Below are 16744 nucleotides of genomic sequence, written 5' to 3' on the forward strand. Positions count from 1 at the left end.
ACAACCAATAGAGAAAAGGAACAATTCTTCCGAGAACGAGGAACTTTGGGGAAAAAGAGGAAGTAAGAACTTGACAGACACAGTTCGACATTCACATTTTCTTAGAGACACAGTGCAAGATTAACAGTTAAAACTTTCAGATCGAGACTCTCGTTTCAACACCTTTGCAGGTCAGAGAGAAATTGTTTTCTCTTCTCTTGACCAAGTCTAGATTCCTAGCTTTGAGATTTCAAACTTAATGTTTAACTGGTTAGACAATGGTGCTAGAGTAAAGTGTTTACGTGCAACGTCGACCATCAGCGGTCTGCGCTGATAACTTGTTTTGACCCGGTGCATCATGGGTCCGCGAGTGTTTTGTCTTGTGTAGGCGAGCGACAAGTTGTCGTAAGTATGTCAACAGTAATGCATTAAATATTATGTCATAACATGTTTCAGTGTTCAGTGTCTTGATTTCTGATTCCTACTTGTAAAAACAATATTTGGCTCGTATATGAAGACCGATGTATAAGGAACCTGATCGTCCTTCTCCATCGACCGAATTCTTGGACCATCGACACGATGAATAATAACGTGTCTAATTCTAATGGTACATTTAAATTTCTATTACATGAATGAACATCCATGCCTTAATTAACGTAAGACCGGATTTCGAACCAGCAAACGCCCCCCTTATTTTAATTACTATTATACACCCCTGGTATGCACATGCATCTGGCAACACTGCACAAAGAAAACACAAATTGTCAGAAGTCGCATACGGAAAATGGAGTCTGTTCCTGAGGAGCAGTACAAAGCTTTGAAATTTTGCATCTGTCTGCAGAAATCCGCCAGGGAAGCATACGAAATGTTGCAGCAGGCATACGGCGAAGATCTCCTTCCACAATCAACCACATGTCTGTGGTTCAAACAGTTTAATGAGGGCCATGTTTCGACCACAAAGCAGGGTGGTGCGGGTGCTCTGGCCACTGTAGGGAATGAGATCATGGTTAACACAGCTGCAGTCATTGTTCGGGAAGATCGCCGAATAACACGTGTTTCACATTTCCCATGCTAGTGCGTTCACCATTCTGCATGATCACTTGCACATGAGACACCCTGAGCTGCATCCATCTGGTTGGCGCCTACACCAGGATAATGCACGTCCTCACGTTTCCAACGTTGTTGCCCAATATCTGGCTTGACAAAACATTGAATGTGTCCTGCACCCTCCATACAGCCTAGATCTTGCTCAGTGTGACTTTCTATTTTGCTCCCTCATCTGAAATCTGAGCTGCGGGGCAAGTGTTTCGACTCATCAAAGGCTGTTCTGAAGAAGGCAGAGGCTGTTCTGAAGAATATGTCAAAAGACTGGCTCCAGCACGTCCTCCAAGACTGGCAAACACGTTGGGCCAAGTGTATACAACTTGATGGGGACTACTTCGAAAAAGACCATATCAACCTGGACCCTGCCTATGTATTTCATAAGTAAAAAATTCATTCTCATTCTTTTTTCACTAGCCCTCATATTTTTGAGGACATTTCAAACAAATTATAAAACTTCTAACATTATTATACAAATTATTTTCATAACATAAAGACAATTATTTGCAATCTCTCAAAATATGATAGCATGTGTAAGATAAAGATTATTGCTAAAAATATAATTAACTATAAGACAGAATAATTGTTACAAAATATATTATTTACAAATTAATTCAAACTTTAAGCTACACACTATGCATTAAAACGATAAAGCTAGTGCACATATGCAGACTTACATTTTACTAAATTGTAGATTTTGAATGTATTACTGAATAACAAATGCTACTTTTACAGTATATAAGTACACAAAGCACTGTTCTCATTATACAATGATGTTCAATAACCATTTCAAAAACGGAAGTATAATATTGAAAGCATTGAAGATTCTTTCTTTAACTTGTTGGGACTATATATAAAATTCTTAACACTCCAATATGTCATATGCTGCCCTATAAAATTATATCACAAGATTTTTAATTAAGAGTACAAGCATAGAAAACACAATTTCATCAATATTAATAGATTTACATTTTACAAAAAATCTTCGTTGCATAAGCTCTTCTCTTTTTTACATACTTGTAGCAAAATATTCAAAATCCTTCTGTATCAAAATATACATAAATATACATTTAAAAAGTTCTACTTAAATAAAAAATAATATACATACATTTCTAAGCAAGATTACATCTCAGTAAAAAGGAATGCTTTCCTTGTGAATATTCAAAACACTGTACAACATTTCAATATATTATATTACAGTACAAACCATTGTGCAAATTCTGAAAACAGACATATGTTTAAAATGTTGTCCATTTCTTGAATCTGCATTTCTCAATACATATTTCAGAGCATCTACATTTATTTTTAGAGACTATATCTTTTAAAAAATAAAGTAAAATTCAATGTGAATCAAATCTGCGGAAACTTTGAATATCTATATACAACTCAGGAGCTTGATCCCTTAAGAGTACCTTCAAAATGCACAATAATAATAATAATAGTAGCAGTAAGGAAATGAAATGCTATATAGTGGGAAAGGGGTGTAAAAGCTCATCCAAAAGTTTATGGAAGTCTTATAATTTTTGTTCAAACGGGAATCAACATTGCAACCAGAACTAGCAGAGTTTTCATCTTCGCTAATTTCATCAATATTAGATTTACAATTTAGAAGTTGGCAACCTGCCTCTCATGGGGATGGCAACATGGCTTCCTTAAAGACGTCAAAATGTATGTGTCTTATTTGACATTAAAGACTTATACCAGCAGCTTATGCAAGTCTTCTTCTCCCTTCCTCCATGGCCTAGGACCATGTGTCATAGTGAGATAATCCAAGTCTTGGACTCAGCATACGCCACTGCAGCACATACCATTTTGTATCATAAACCTCGTTTAAAAATATATTTCTTTGTAAAAGTTAATCAGAAAGCACGCAGTTGACATATTGCTAATCTAGATTGTTCTTTCTATTTCAGTAGATCGCATACAGTCTTTCCTATCACTGTCCACATAAAGGTAAACTCCCTTCAAGGTGAAGAGATGTTAAAAAAGGGCAAGTTGTACCTTGTAGATCTTGCTGACAGTGAACAGATTGGTCGCTCTGGAGCAGTGGACATAAGAGCTAGAGAAGCTGGCAGTATCAACCAATTTTTTGCTCACTTTGGGACGAGTGATGAAAGAGCACCCCACATCCCCTGCAAGTAGGTGAAGTTGTCTTATGTATAAGCTACATATACAGTTGGAAGAAAATTGTCATTATTTGCAGGATTCACACTGAACTAGGAAAGTCCAGGAAATCAACCTATTGCTAATTTCATTAAGAGCCAGTATTTTTAAATTCAGACAAAAAAGTTATAATTGGCTGGTTTAATTTTTTGATCAGTGTTTTTTTCATATGTTGAAGTAAGCCTTAAGAAATGAATACTGGAATTTTGAGAATGTACCCTCCATTTTTTTGTGAAAAGTGAAATATGAGTAATTTTGAAGTGCTGTAATTTGGAATGCAACTCCACCCTAAACTTCCGTTTTCATAAACTGTTAATGTAATACTCCTTGCTTATAAAGATTAACTTTTTTGGTGGGGCATTGTTACTTTCATTGTTATGCGGCAACAAAGTTATGTCTCCTGAGAGACACTTTCCGTGGTTTCTGGTATTCAAAAGGGAAGCAATTTTCTATACTTGTACTGTGAATTAAATTATATGAATCTGTTAGAAATGGTTTGTTAAATGAAATCAAAGAGAAATGTCTTATTATTGCACATTTTGAGGAACTCTTTCATATGCCTTTATAACAGTCTTTTATCTTGTAATATGTTCAGAATACTTCCTTGCGGAAACTGAATCCAAACTGATCACATTTTATTCTGAGGATGCGACCTAGCTGTGGAGGCCCACAGTAGAATACTGTCACTTTCCCCTTCTTCTGGTCAAGGATTTGCTTGAATACTTTATCCCAGTTAGGCCTGCCAGCAATTGTTCTAGTCTTCAATCCAGTTATTAGATCTCGCTTTTCCTGAAAAGTACAAAAGGACAATTTTTGTATGTAGCACACACAAACATTTACATACAATGTGTTTAAAAAAGAATGACACAATTTTAAAACCTTGTATCGGTGCAACCATGCACGGCTAGCGAATGAAACTTGCACCACTTGAACTGCTGTGATCTAGAGTTTTTAAATGACTACCGCTAGATACCACTAGTAGTGCCCAAATAGACCCTGACCTTAGTCGTTCACAAGATGGCATCTATGCAACAGAAGGTGTTCTCCAATTCAGCAAACCATTACACCCTGTGTCTTTTCTTGTGGGAATATGTAAAACAACGTGTCTTTTGTTCTACCATTACCCATTGACTTGGATGAGCTCAAGGATATCACTGCTGCAGTAAATTCTGTGGAAGATGATGCTCAGACGCTTTTGGAACAAATTCATCAATCATCATGATGTTATCCATGCAGCAGGTGGAGGGCACATAGAGCATTTATAATACAGTGATTGAAACTTGTGGACCTACTTAATACTTTGTAATTTGTTGGGTACCTGTAACACATTTTCATTATTTATTTGAAATCGGGGTATTCTTTTTTAGACAAACTGTATTGTTGCATGTGTGCCATATAGTTTGTTACCTCTGATATCACAAGTGTCATGGCTTTATGGTTTGTATATCTACCGAGTGTCCCAAAAAGTATTTATACTTTTTGAATGTTAATAACAGAAGAACTATTGAAGATAATGTAACTGGACTTTTTGTATTTGATGCTGCAGTGTCTACGTTGAGTGTTGGAAACGCATTTTCTTTCGAGAAACATAAGAAGTGTCAAATAGTCACCAAGATCTCCTGATTTAACACTGTCAGTTTTATACGTGTGGAAAACTATGAAGAACAATGTGTGCACCACAAAGCAACAGACACTATCACACGAGACATGTGATGGAGACCACCTGAGCTTCACTTCCCATGGGAACCATATCTGCTGTTTGTCATTCTGTTCTAAAGTGTGTTCCTATTATTAACATTCTAAGAGTGATTTTTTAGAAACACTGTATTACACACAGGCTGATCTACAATTTAAACTGAAATCCAAGCCAATGAAATGCACCCTCACTTGAATTAAACTGAGAAGCCATTAGCCACTTGATCATAAGGTGATAAAAATAACCACTATGCTATCATGGAGACTGTCACTTATGTGTAAGATGTAAATGGATATGCTATAAATGTAGCTAGTTTATCTGTCTAGTTGCCGTTTGTACAGTCACGGACACTTCTGGATTGTAAGGACTCCATTTACTTTCAATACAATCATTACAACCCAGAAGTGTCCGTGACTGTATCTCGATGCTCAGGTAACATTTAGGGAAAGGGTGGAAGTAGCAGAGGCAACGACAAGAGTTTTTGTTTGAAGGCCACTTTATGCACAGATAGGCTAATCGGGATGACCTGTGGTTTAATGGGATCTGTACCATTGTGTGCCTGGCTATTGAACCCAGGACCCCTTGACTACAAGGTGATGACATTACCACTACACCATCGGGGAAGCACAGGAAGTAGCAAGACATCTCCTCGCAAACTATTAGTCATTAATAATATAAATTAAACTTTATATCATTGTTGTTAAAGGTCCAGGAATTGTAAATCAATTCAATTCCAGTCTGGGAGAGGGGAATCAGCAAGTATAAATGGGTTCTGAACCATGAAGAACCTTTTTATCTTTAAAATATTTCAATTTGGTCCCAGAACCTTTTTTCTCCAGATCAATTTAAATATGGTCAAAGTTCAGTATCAAAATGAAAATATGCAATTTGACCAAATTTAAATTCTGCGAGACAAAAGGTTACAGGTCCCAATAGAACCCATTAGAATTTATGAGTTCTTGGACCTTTAACAACCCTGCTTTATATCCCCTCCCAAAGCCTATGACACACTCCCCTGAAAAGGGTAACACCCCCACCCTCCTATTGTCAGTAGTGCCACTTTACATGGAAACCAAACCAGGCACTAATTCACCCCCGCCCTTTACCGATTCTGTGAATTTCAAGAGGTAGAGTCCAATAAAAAGGTCCTAAAATGGACGAATGGTGTTTTACCACAACAGTACTCAAAGTAGGGAAACACAAGGGACCCAGTTAAGAAAATTTTCTTAAAAAACCCTCACACCTAGGATAATTTTCATGAATTTCATAATCATCCTCTAACTTCTGCATTGTTTCCAACATTTTTAGACCTCTCTCACCAAAAAAGTAGAAGACCTGTCTATTCCTTGATTAACAACAAAAAAATGATCATACCCTCCAAGACAAATAACTGTGTTTTTCTCTTAATTTGGCTGTGCGATATTTCTGTATGTAATGAATTAATATAAAATCACAAATAAACCTTTTCATGCAGGAGATCCAGGGCTAGCTGGAGTCCCACAGCCTTCATGTCCGTCTTCTGTAAGGCACTGGTGATGTACATGTGCATTTCAAGGAACCTCTCCATGGCCCCTCCCAGTTCAGCTTGCTCTATTTCCAGCTGAGACAGCAAATTCACGAACCACTCGAAGGAACGCTGATCACGGTTTATCCAAAAGAAGTCGACCTGCATTAAAAATAAGAAGACGTGAGTGTATGTACAGGGTGTCCAGGCTAAAGATATCCAAAAAATGAACACACCTTTTACAAGCAGCTATAAGGCTTATTAACCCTTTCCAGGCAAGCAACAGGCATAGCTCATTCCACAATTACTGTCTAATAAGACAACTGACTGGCATAGCACATCGTTCTCTATAATATTCCATTGTGTTCGAATGACATGTTATAATTACACCACGTCTCTTGTGGACGTGTATTGTAACCACCTCTTCCAATGCTAACACTGTTAAGCCTTGTTTCCATGTTGATAAACTTTAAAATGCTAACCAAGACAAAATTTATTGTACAGGGTGGCTCAAAAAGTCACTTAACACCCCAGGTACAAGGCCACTGCAGCATGCCACGTGGAAATGGTGATGACCAATCATTATCAGGCCAAGGGGGAACCACATTGACGCCACCTGCACGGTCGGCAGACATCTTGAATTCAACTTCAGAATTTTAAATGGGAAGGGCTAGAATTTCACGAGAAATGCAATGGTGAAGGTTTTCTCGACGTATCTGTAACCAGCAAAAAGTTATGACTGAATCCTTGTACGAATTTGCTCCTTTTCGAGGTGTTAGAAAAAATGCCTTAAAATTTGTTTAGTGCATCGGTAATGCATCAAGATCAAAGTGATGTCTAGGGAGAGAAGTTCGCATTCCATTGCACATGATTTTAATCGGATACATCCACGAAGAGCTGCGCATTATGAATGGTTGTCGCAAACAATTTACAGTGTGACGCTTCCTTTGAATTAAAAGTCCTTCACAGTGACTAGGCTAATGTTTATGTTCATAAGGAAATTCATAATCAGAAAACTCAATATTCTATATCATTCCTTATGTAGCTTGGCAGATGTCAAAACAAAACTCATGCTCTTGCCCAGTGTTTTCCAGCATTTGGAATGTTATTTGAGCAACTGCTTCAATGATATGATGAAAGTTTCTGTTATTACTGGAATGCATGCAGAAAAATGGTTGTTTGGAATGGAGAAAAAACCATATATATAGGATGTCCAGGTTATAGGTATACAAAAATAAGCATATATTTTAGCTTCTGTAAAGTTTATTAACTTTTTGTCCCAGTTTTATACAAAGTAACTCAGAAATTGTGTGTGCACGTTGATACACCTCAGTGTGGGCACCATTTGTAGCTCGACAGATATCCAAACGATACTCAAGCTCGTGCCAAGTATAGATCAGCATTTGAGGCTTTATTAACACAACAATACACTGTCTCAAATCGCCCAAATCCACAACTTTTCTCTTGTACACAACATCTTTAATGAAGCCCCATGCAAAAAGGATATTTGTTACAAATTTGGGTATCTCGGTGGCCAGGCAGTTTCTGCATTGCGCGACAACAGCACGGTTGATCGTACAAGTGATTGATTGAGTTGGAGTTTTAAGTCCACTTTATGCATAGTAAGGCTAATCTGGACTGGACCTACAGTTTAAAGCGGGATCTGAACCACTATGTGCCTCCACCAGGTATCGAAACCCTTGATTACAAGGCGACGACGATACCACTACGCCATCAGGGAGGCATAATCGTACAAGTGGACTACTAAAATCTGGGAGCGATGTTCTATTGCCCGAGCTTCACTACGAGACAATATAAGCAGTTATTTTTGTATACCTATAGCCCGGACACCCTGTATATGATTTTTATTATACTGAAATGAAATCCTCACTTATCTATGAAACTTACTTTTAGAAAGTTTGATTAATTTTGATTACTATTAATTAACTATTGCATCAAAATTAATAGAAGTTCTCTTGAAAACCAATTGCATGGAAAAGTGAGTACTTCACTCCAGTGTAATAATTTGCTATCATGTATTTCTTTTCCCGAAACAAAAATATGATTCTTGTTAGGAATCTCAAAGCAGTGAAAATGTGTCAGATTTATGATTGTTAGAATATTATTATTATTATTATTTGTTTAAATTCACAAATACCTTTCTCAAGTTCATCACTGTCGGTGGAATGTCACTTGCCCATGAAAATTTGCATTTTGGACAAGAGTGCCTAGCCTTCCAATATCGGTGCATAATGGACTGAAGTATTGAAGCAAATGGTGTAACTCCAATTCCAGTTCCAATTAAAACAGCATGCTGTGCACTGAATATGTGGCTTGAGGGAGCTCCGTATGGACCATCAATGAAAATCTGAAATTAATGGAACATTTGTTATGTTATGAATTATTGTGAACCTTCCTTTCATACTTGAGTAGTGCCATTTATTGATTGCACCACAGAGAACTTTTAAAAGTACTTTGCACTAATTAGATTTCATTATTGACCCCAAAAAGCGCAAAGACAATTTGAGTAATATACATTTCCATTATTCATTGTTTGATTTCAAGAGACTAATATTAAGGTGACCAGTTTTTTAAAACAACAAAAGGGAACATTTTGCATATTTTGCTGATGGAAAACTGGACAAAACAGGACGGCAAAATGTATGAATTTTCATATAAAAACTGCTTTGTCACAAATTCACTGTTTGAAAACTATTTAAATAAATAACACACATAATATTGTGGTACGTACTGCACTCCAACGAAGCAGTCCTTTAGAATTAGAAGTTTTTCATTGATATTTTACCAATCAATATGTCTTCTTCAGTAAATTTTCTTTTCAAATATTATTTTGTAAACATTTACGCATGTTTATAAATCAATATAGCTTTCAAAATTTGTACTGAAAGAGCATTCTTGTCACTTGTCCACAAATCATTCATTTAGAAAAACACTCGTTCAGTGAGGGCTTTAGTTCCAGGTGGACAGAGAAGAAACTTCAATATTTTAAGAAAATTGTAATATGGCACATTGTCGACATTGATATGTGAAATAATTTCTACCTAACAATGACATAGTAATAGTAGAGAAGGTGTATTGTTGCACTAATTCTATGCTGATAAGTCATTGACATAAAAAGGAACATTTTGGCATCCCATTTTAAGTTTAAAAAAACCTGAACAGAGACTCAAAAAAGGGAGCCCTGCCTAATATGGGACAGTCACCTTATTAATATATGACTGCTGATTTTTGCTGAGTAAATGTATCAATAGTGTTTAAATTTTACAGTATTCTTCATAAATACAAGGGTTACTCAAGTCATACCAGGACTTTCGATTTTTCACAACAACAGAACCCTTTTTCATGTAATCCCCCTCTACATCAATACACTTATGCTTGAATACAGCAGGGTAGAAAGATTTCTCAGTAATACCTGTAGTGTGCAAATGTTGTAGTGGGCAGTATGGGACCATGCATAGTCTCGCAGAAACTGAACACCTTTAATACCAGCCCACTTTTTCTTGAGAGCATTGTGCACATGTTTGAGAATAGTAGTGAACACTGTTGATGGTTACACCACTGCACTGGGCAGAAAATCCACAAGAATGATGCCACTTTCATCCCAAAAATATTGACCGCCAACTTTACCTGCTGACGAAATTGCTTCCACTGTGTTTTTTGTTCCCAGGGGGTGTGTGTGGGGGGGGGGGATGAAGCACCCAAGTTTGATCTCAGGTGAGGATTCAATCAATAAAAGACTGAGCTTTCCTGTCAAAATGTTTGTAGGTTGTCAATCTTCTGTGCCAGGATCCACGGTGGTCTACTCGGTAGGGCGTATGACTGTCACATGGGAGACCCAGGTTCGATTCCTGGGGTGGGTGATCTAAGGTTGAAATTTTTCTGGCCTTGTCTCTGCATAAAGTGGCTCTGGGGTTCACTCAACCTCAAATCAACGGATACCTGAGGGATAAAGTTGGCTGGAGCATGGTGCTGATCACATCACTTCCAAAATTTTCAGAGATCAAGAATGTGTGGGACCTTACCCTCACATCCCCTAAATGTGTCTTTATAGCATAGGGAATTTTAAATGAAACATTCATTCTGCAAGAAACAAATAGAAGTTGCATTCAATAAATATCTGGAAAAGTAGTATAAAAAATCTGAAATACGACCGTGATTGTTGTGATGATTGTGAAACCATCTGTAAGCTCGTCATAGCTGGGGCTGTCACACCTGCCTCGCACATGGGATGCTGGGAAACACACAAGATTGCGGCACCCTTACAGGAGTGCCCCAAGCTGGAGCAGCGAAGTGTTGTTAGATTTTTGTTGAGTGAAAGCATGAAACCGATAGAAATTCAGTACAGTAACAACTGTATGAGTAGATCACAAGTGTATGAGTGGGCTGAGAAGTTCAAACAGGGCATAACCAGTGTTGAAGATTCTACACGTCCAGGTCGCTCTGTCACTGCTCACCGAAAGCAACATTGCTCAAGTGGAGGACTGGATACAGGAGAACCGGCATATTACTGCCAGTGAAATTGCTTCCCAGATGGAAATAAGTGTAGGATCAGCCCACCAAATCAGTCATGGCATACTGAGGTTCAGGAAAGTGTGTGCGAGGTGGGTTCCGAAACGTTTGACATGTCACCTGAGATGAAAGTTGGGTTAATTTCTATGAACCAGAACGTAAGAGGACAACAATGGAATGGCGACATCCTTTGTCTCCCAGACCGAAGAAGGTGCGTGCTGAATGGAGTGCTGGAAAGGTTATGTTAACTTTGTTTTGGGACCACAAGGGGCTAATTCTTGAACATTACATGCCCAGAGGTCATAATGTAAACAGACCACCTACTCCAACCTTTTACATGAAAAACTGAAACCAGCCATTCTGCAGAGGCGACATGGTGTGCTTTTGCTCCATGACAATGCGAGACCACACACTGCCAGTGTCACATTGTCTACCATCGAGCACCTAAAGTTTGAGTGCTTACCCCACCCTCCATATTCGCCTGATCTTGCACCTTCCTATTTCCACACCTTTGGCCCACTGAAAGATGCACTAAGTGGATCGGGGTTCCAGAATGACGACAAAGTCCAGTCAGCGGTGCATGAGTAGTTAAGCACACGTCCAAAATTTTTTTCCTGTGGAATCAGTGCCCTTATCAAGCACTGGCATAGGTGCATTGAACTAGGGAAGACTATGTTGAAACATATACTGTAGTCATTTTGGTGCTTGTAATAAATATTTGTTACAACATCTTTCCGGTTATATATTGAATGAGCCTTGTAAAATAATGAACAGACTTACCTCTAAAGGTTTCCCAAAAGGATAGTTGATAGGTGTGGCTTTCTTGTTTGAGTCGACATTGGTCATGATCATTCCCCCCTCTTCAACGGCCTTCTCTGGGCTCTTGTGGAACATGGCTTCATAGCTCTCAACGCTTGGTGTTTTGAAAGCGATTATGGTAGGCTTGTGTCTCATGTAGCGGAAACTCTGAGCCACGCACTTGTTCTGAGGACTCAGATAAGCCAATCCTAGAGACTGCAATCTAGCTCGCTTCATCTGTGCTTCATCGAAGCTCTTTTCTGATTCAGATCTCATGTAATCGCGCAATCTGTAGAAAAATATATTTCTTAAATCATGCAGGGAATAATACTTTGCTATATAATAAACAAGGGATGTTGAAGGTCCAGGAACACATACATTTTAATAGGTTCTATAGGGTTCCGCAACAGAACTGGAACCTTTTTTTTCCTCGCACAATTTAAATTCGGTCCAAGTTGCATATTATTTCATTGAAAAAAGGTTATTGGACTATATTTAAATTGATACGGAAAAAAGGTTCCTGGACCGTATTTAAATTCATGTGGAAAAAAGGTTCCTGGACTGGTTCTTTATGGGCCAAAACCCATTTACACTTTTGCTGATTTTCTCTCTCAGATGGGAATTCATTTATTTACAATTTATGGATCTTTAAATTTGGTCCAAGTTGGGTATTGTTTCATTTCAAAAAAAGGTTCCTGGACCATATTTAAATTGATCCGGAAAAAAGGTTTCTGGACTCAATTTAAATACTTTACAGATAAAAAGGTTCTTTATGGTCCAGAACCCATTTACACTTGCTGATTTTCTCTCCTGGACCGGAATTGAACGGATTTAACATTCCTGGACCTTTAACAACCCTGATATAAACAAGCAAGAACAATTTAAAAATCCCCAGTGGATGGTATGACGATAAACCAGATGTCACGTCATTTAAAACATTCAAAGATGTACATTTTCATCTTACTGTGATTTTGGAAAGTGCATATGTCTCAACAACTATTCAATTTTCAATATCTTAATCCAATATTTGGTTAGGAATGATTTTCAATAGTGTGAGTGACAATTGTATTCCGACAAGGGTCAGGTGGGAGAACAGTACATGCTGAACCTCTGCCACTAAATTGATATATTATAATTATAATTATGACAAAAATATAAAGGCACATTTTATTTTTGATATTTTTTTTTTCAAGTTTAATCACACAAGATAGTATGTTCATAAATAGAAAAATCAAAATAAATTAGATTTATGAATGTATTTATTCAAATAGTATATTTCTATCTAAAGTGTTATGTTGAATATATTAAGGTAAACCATGTAACATTGCACAGTATATAATAGGGTGGAGTGAAAAATGAAAAATTTCTAAATTTGGCTTGTAATAGCAAAATTATGTTACCTTCGTTTTTTGCTTCAAAAATAAAGAGTAAAATTTCACGTCGATTCTAAGGCTCACCCCAATAGTTTTTAATTGTTGTGGGTGTGCAACCCCACAATACATACCACTTTTAAGTGATTTGCAGGCGATTTATCCAACTGTGAGCATGGATGTGGAGCAAAAACTATATTTGCAAGTTACTTTACCAATTGTCTTGTGTTCTGTGGTCGTTTCGCTCATATTTGATCTGTTGCCAGGTCGAAATCTAGAGAATACATACCAACGTAAGAAAATACTGGCAAATATGTCCTCTCTTTGCTGCAAAACTATCTTTAGCACTTGCTGCGATTCAAATTTTGTGGCAGCTTTTTTCCTGCTTGCCTGTCTGTCTGTGTCTCTTCCGATTTGTGAAATGCCCTCATCCCTCCCTTACTGTGCAACAGGTGATACACCCTTAGTTTGTTTCATCTCTCTTAACAGAACTGGATGTATATATCTGGAGGCCTGGAGAGTCCCTCCCCCCAACCTATATACAATATCAGTTATAACTTTTAAGTCTAGCAATATCAGATGAATATTTTTTTATATCATGTCACATTTCAAATATATAACATTTTGCATTTGTGTCCCTTTTCAAAGTAATTTTTCCTCAGTGAAAGGCTGGAGCTGTAACAACCGAAACTAGTTAGCCTAATATGCCCTCCAGACATCTGAAAAAAAAAAAATGAATTGAACCACGATAAGGCCCTCCAGCAAAAAAATAATAATAAGACATTGTTATTCCAGTAGAAATTCATAATAAAATAAATATTAATACTTTTTAAAAAGACATATTAAAATCCTCCAAAATTAATGCCTTGGAATGAAACCCAGCTGAAAAATGCATTCCACACAGAGCAAGATTACACACACACACACACAAGAAATAGCTAGCGGCATTTATTTTATCTGATTAGCCCCCTTTCCCCTCAATATACTGGATATCCTGAACATCCACAACAACATGAATAATGGGCTCACACATAAAAGTAATAGAAATTTAAATATGGCTTGAGTCAATAAATTAAAGAACTGTTTAGTCTGAGTCCTGACTTACAACAACTGAGTCGTATAAGAAAGAGTTCTTTATGTGCTACCACAATTGCAAGATAACTCAGTTGTATGATGGATTGATGCTACCATTGCTAACATTGGGAGGAACCCAATTATATTTTGTGTGTGTTGCATGACAGACAGTTCTCACCTTGAATGTGTAATCATATGACAATGAAATTAAACTTCGAGATTTTACATTTTATTCGTGTATAGAATGATACAGTACTGGAATTCATTAAACAGTTTCGACACTGAAAGTGTAAAGATCTTATTGAATTTCTCTTCATATTCACATTTTTGGAAATGAGAGAGACAGTAGTAAATAAATACAAAAAAATTAATAGAATAAACAAAAACCACTTTGGGTAAAAGTTAGTACTAAACTTTCTCTCTATTTACTCTACATAGTTAATTAAAAGCAAAATTGATTTCTTTTTACAGCATTGATATGATATCAAATAAAATATTAGAAATAGAAAAGAATAGGTGTAGTTTATTCTGTTTATCATGATAAAAGTTTGGTGATAATTTTTCTATTAATTACTGCAAGAAAAATTAGGCAAATTTGTTAAAAGAAATATAATATGGTAGTTCTATTCAAACTTACACTAAAAGACGTTCTCTCTTCTTCATTCTTGTCTGAATATCTGGCATGGATAGGGACTTTGCAAGTGGAGTCTTTCTGGACATCAAAAACAAATTGAATTTCTTTTCTTTTTCTGGTGTAATTTTTCTTGATGGTGTTCCATTTCCGGTCAGCATAACTGAATCTGCAATAATTCAAACAATTAGCTTCTCTTGCATGAACAGTTTATTATTCAAGAACATTCCTTAAAATCAAGATTTGTCCTTCAAATTTTAAAGTGATGTTATTTTGAATGTTAAATTTGCAATTCCAGTATAACCAATGCATACTTCAATCATACTAAAAGATGCTGTATTATATTATGTGCTAATAAGAACAACGTCTTAGATCATTACACTTCATTTAAAAAGTGCCATGACATCATTCAAGTTCCTCATAAACATGAAAAGCCATGTGTACAAAATAGATTAGGTTTATTTGAATTCATGTAATCATATTGCACTGCGCCACAAATATATGGAACATGTCATTTTCATTACAAGGGAAATGTAGTAATAAAATCTTGGATGTAGTAGAATTTTACATTTCTAAAAAACTAAATAGGCCAGGGCCTACCAAGTGACTTTTTTATTCGTTGACATTGTCATTGAGTCCCATAAAATCATCCTCTCTTGAAATCCAGAAAACAGTCTGGTACTACTTCTTTTAAAGTAGCTCCCAAATTGTCCTCACAATACTGGGTCAACAATGATATTTCGGGGGCTCCCACTTTTAACTGAACCCAGAACCAATCACACCAAAAGAAGAGTGCTAATTATTTGGATATGTGCAAGTCCTCAAATACCGTGCGTCCATTTCGATCTGCAGCTGAGAGATCGGGAGAAGCGTGGCGGGCGGCACTGACGGAGATGCCGACATTTGCGGCCTGAAATGCCCGCTTATTTTTATGGACATATGCAGACATTTATATAAATATTACAAAACGAGCACTAACCTGTGTTATAAGAGTATGGTTTTAATTTTAGTAGCTTAGTGACTGTATGTGCCGATGATTTTGACACGCCCACCTCTTGTGAAACACGGCGTAGAGGTTTGTTTGGAGAACGTTCTAACGCTGCACCAATATCATCGAGTTTTGCTTCGGTTAGAATCCGTCGTTTTTGCTTAGGTGTTTTAAAATTTAACGATACAGTTTCTCGTAATTTAAGGACAAGATATCTAACCGTATCTCTGTGTGGAGTTGAAACGCATGGGAATTTCTGTACAAATTACCTACACACGTCTCTACACGAGTTTGTTTTCACGTAGGTACGTGTCATACATAAAAAATCTTTGTTCTAACGTGAATCTTGCGGCTGGCATTCCAATCGTCTCACTGACATGTCACACATACACACTACAATAACACAAACAAGTAACTGCAAGTAACCAAGAATAACACTCTTGCGCACAGTACGAAATTAACACGCTCTTGGTTTACATTGCTCACCACTATATTTACAACTCTGTCTTCATCTAGTCACGAAGGAACAAAAAACTCGAGCTCGGATATTTCGGATTGCGAGGAAGCTCACGAAAACCATTCACTTTTATCGGTTTCGTCTGCAGTGTAATCCTGATACAGTGTTGCACATTCGAAACCTCCAAACGATTCCCATGGCCACAAAAACTCTTTCAAGGATATAAACTTAAGCAGGACGTTACTGATCAAAACCATGATTAAAATGCTTTTTTATCTGTGGCTCTTAACATAGTTTCTATAGCGTATTTATTTGTGTATATAAGAGCAGAACTTGGATGAATTACAGAAGAACTTTTGCGTGTTATAACACAGGTTAGTGATCGTTTTGCAATATTTATATAAATGTCTGCATATGTCTATAAAAATAAGCGGGCATTACAGGCCGCAAATG

General features: G+C 37.0%; 1 protein-coding gene across 4 annotated transcripts in view; it reads right to left on the reverse strand.

Moving 5' to 3' along the window:
• Positions 1 to 1069: 1069 nt before the first annotated feature.
• Positions 1070 to 16744, reverse strand: part of Nox (NADPH oxidase) — a 390569-nt gene continuing 374894 nt past the window's right edge. For 2 of the 4 annotated variants that reach the window (XM_083125014.1, XM_083125013.1), the window contains exons 14-18: positions 14853 to 15015; positions 11754 to 12060; positions 8602 to 8811; positions 6402 to 6605; positions 1070 to 4032 (exon numbers count right to left, since the gene is read on the reverse strand). In XM_083125014.1, coding sequence (XP_082981140.1) covers positions 3835 to 4032; positions 6402 to 6605; positions 8602 to 8811; positions 11754 to 12060; positions 14853 to 15015 — 1082 coding nt within the window. In that variant the 3' untranslated portion in view covers positions 1070 to 3834. The remainder of the gene's footprint in view (positions 4033 to 6401; positions 6606 to 8601; positions 8812 to 11753; positions 12061 to 14852; positions 15016 to 16744) is intronic. The other 2 variants (XM_083125017.1, XM_083125015.1) reach the window with 1 other exon arrangement.

The sequence above is a fragment of the Lepisma saccharinum genome, chromosome 7 (assembly GCF_977018435.1).
Source record: "Lepisma saccharinum chromosome 7, izLepSacc3.1, whole genome shotgun sequence".
Lineage (NCBI taxonomy): Eukaryota > Metazoa > Arthropoda > Insecta > Zygentoma > Lepismatidae > Lepisma > Lepisma saccharinum.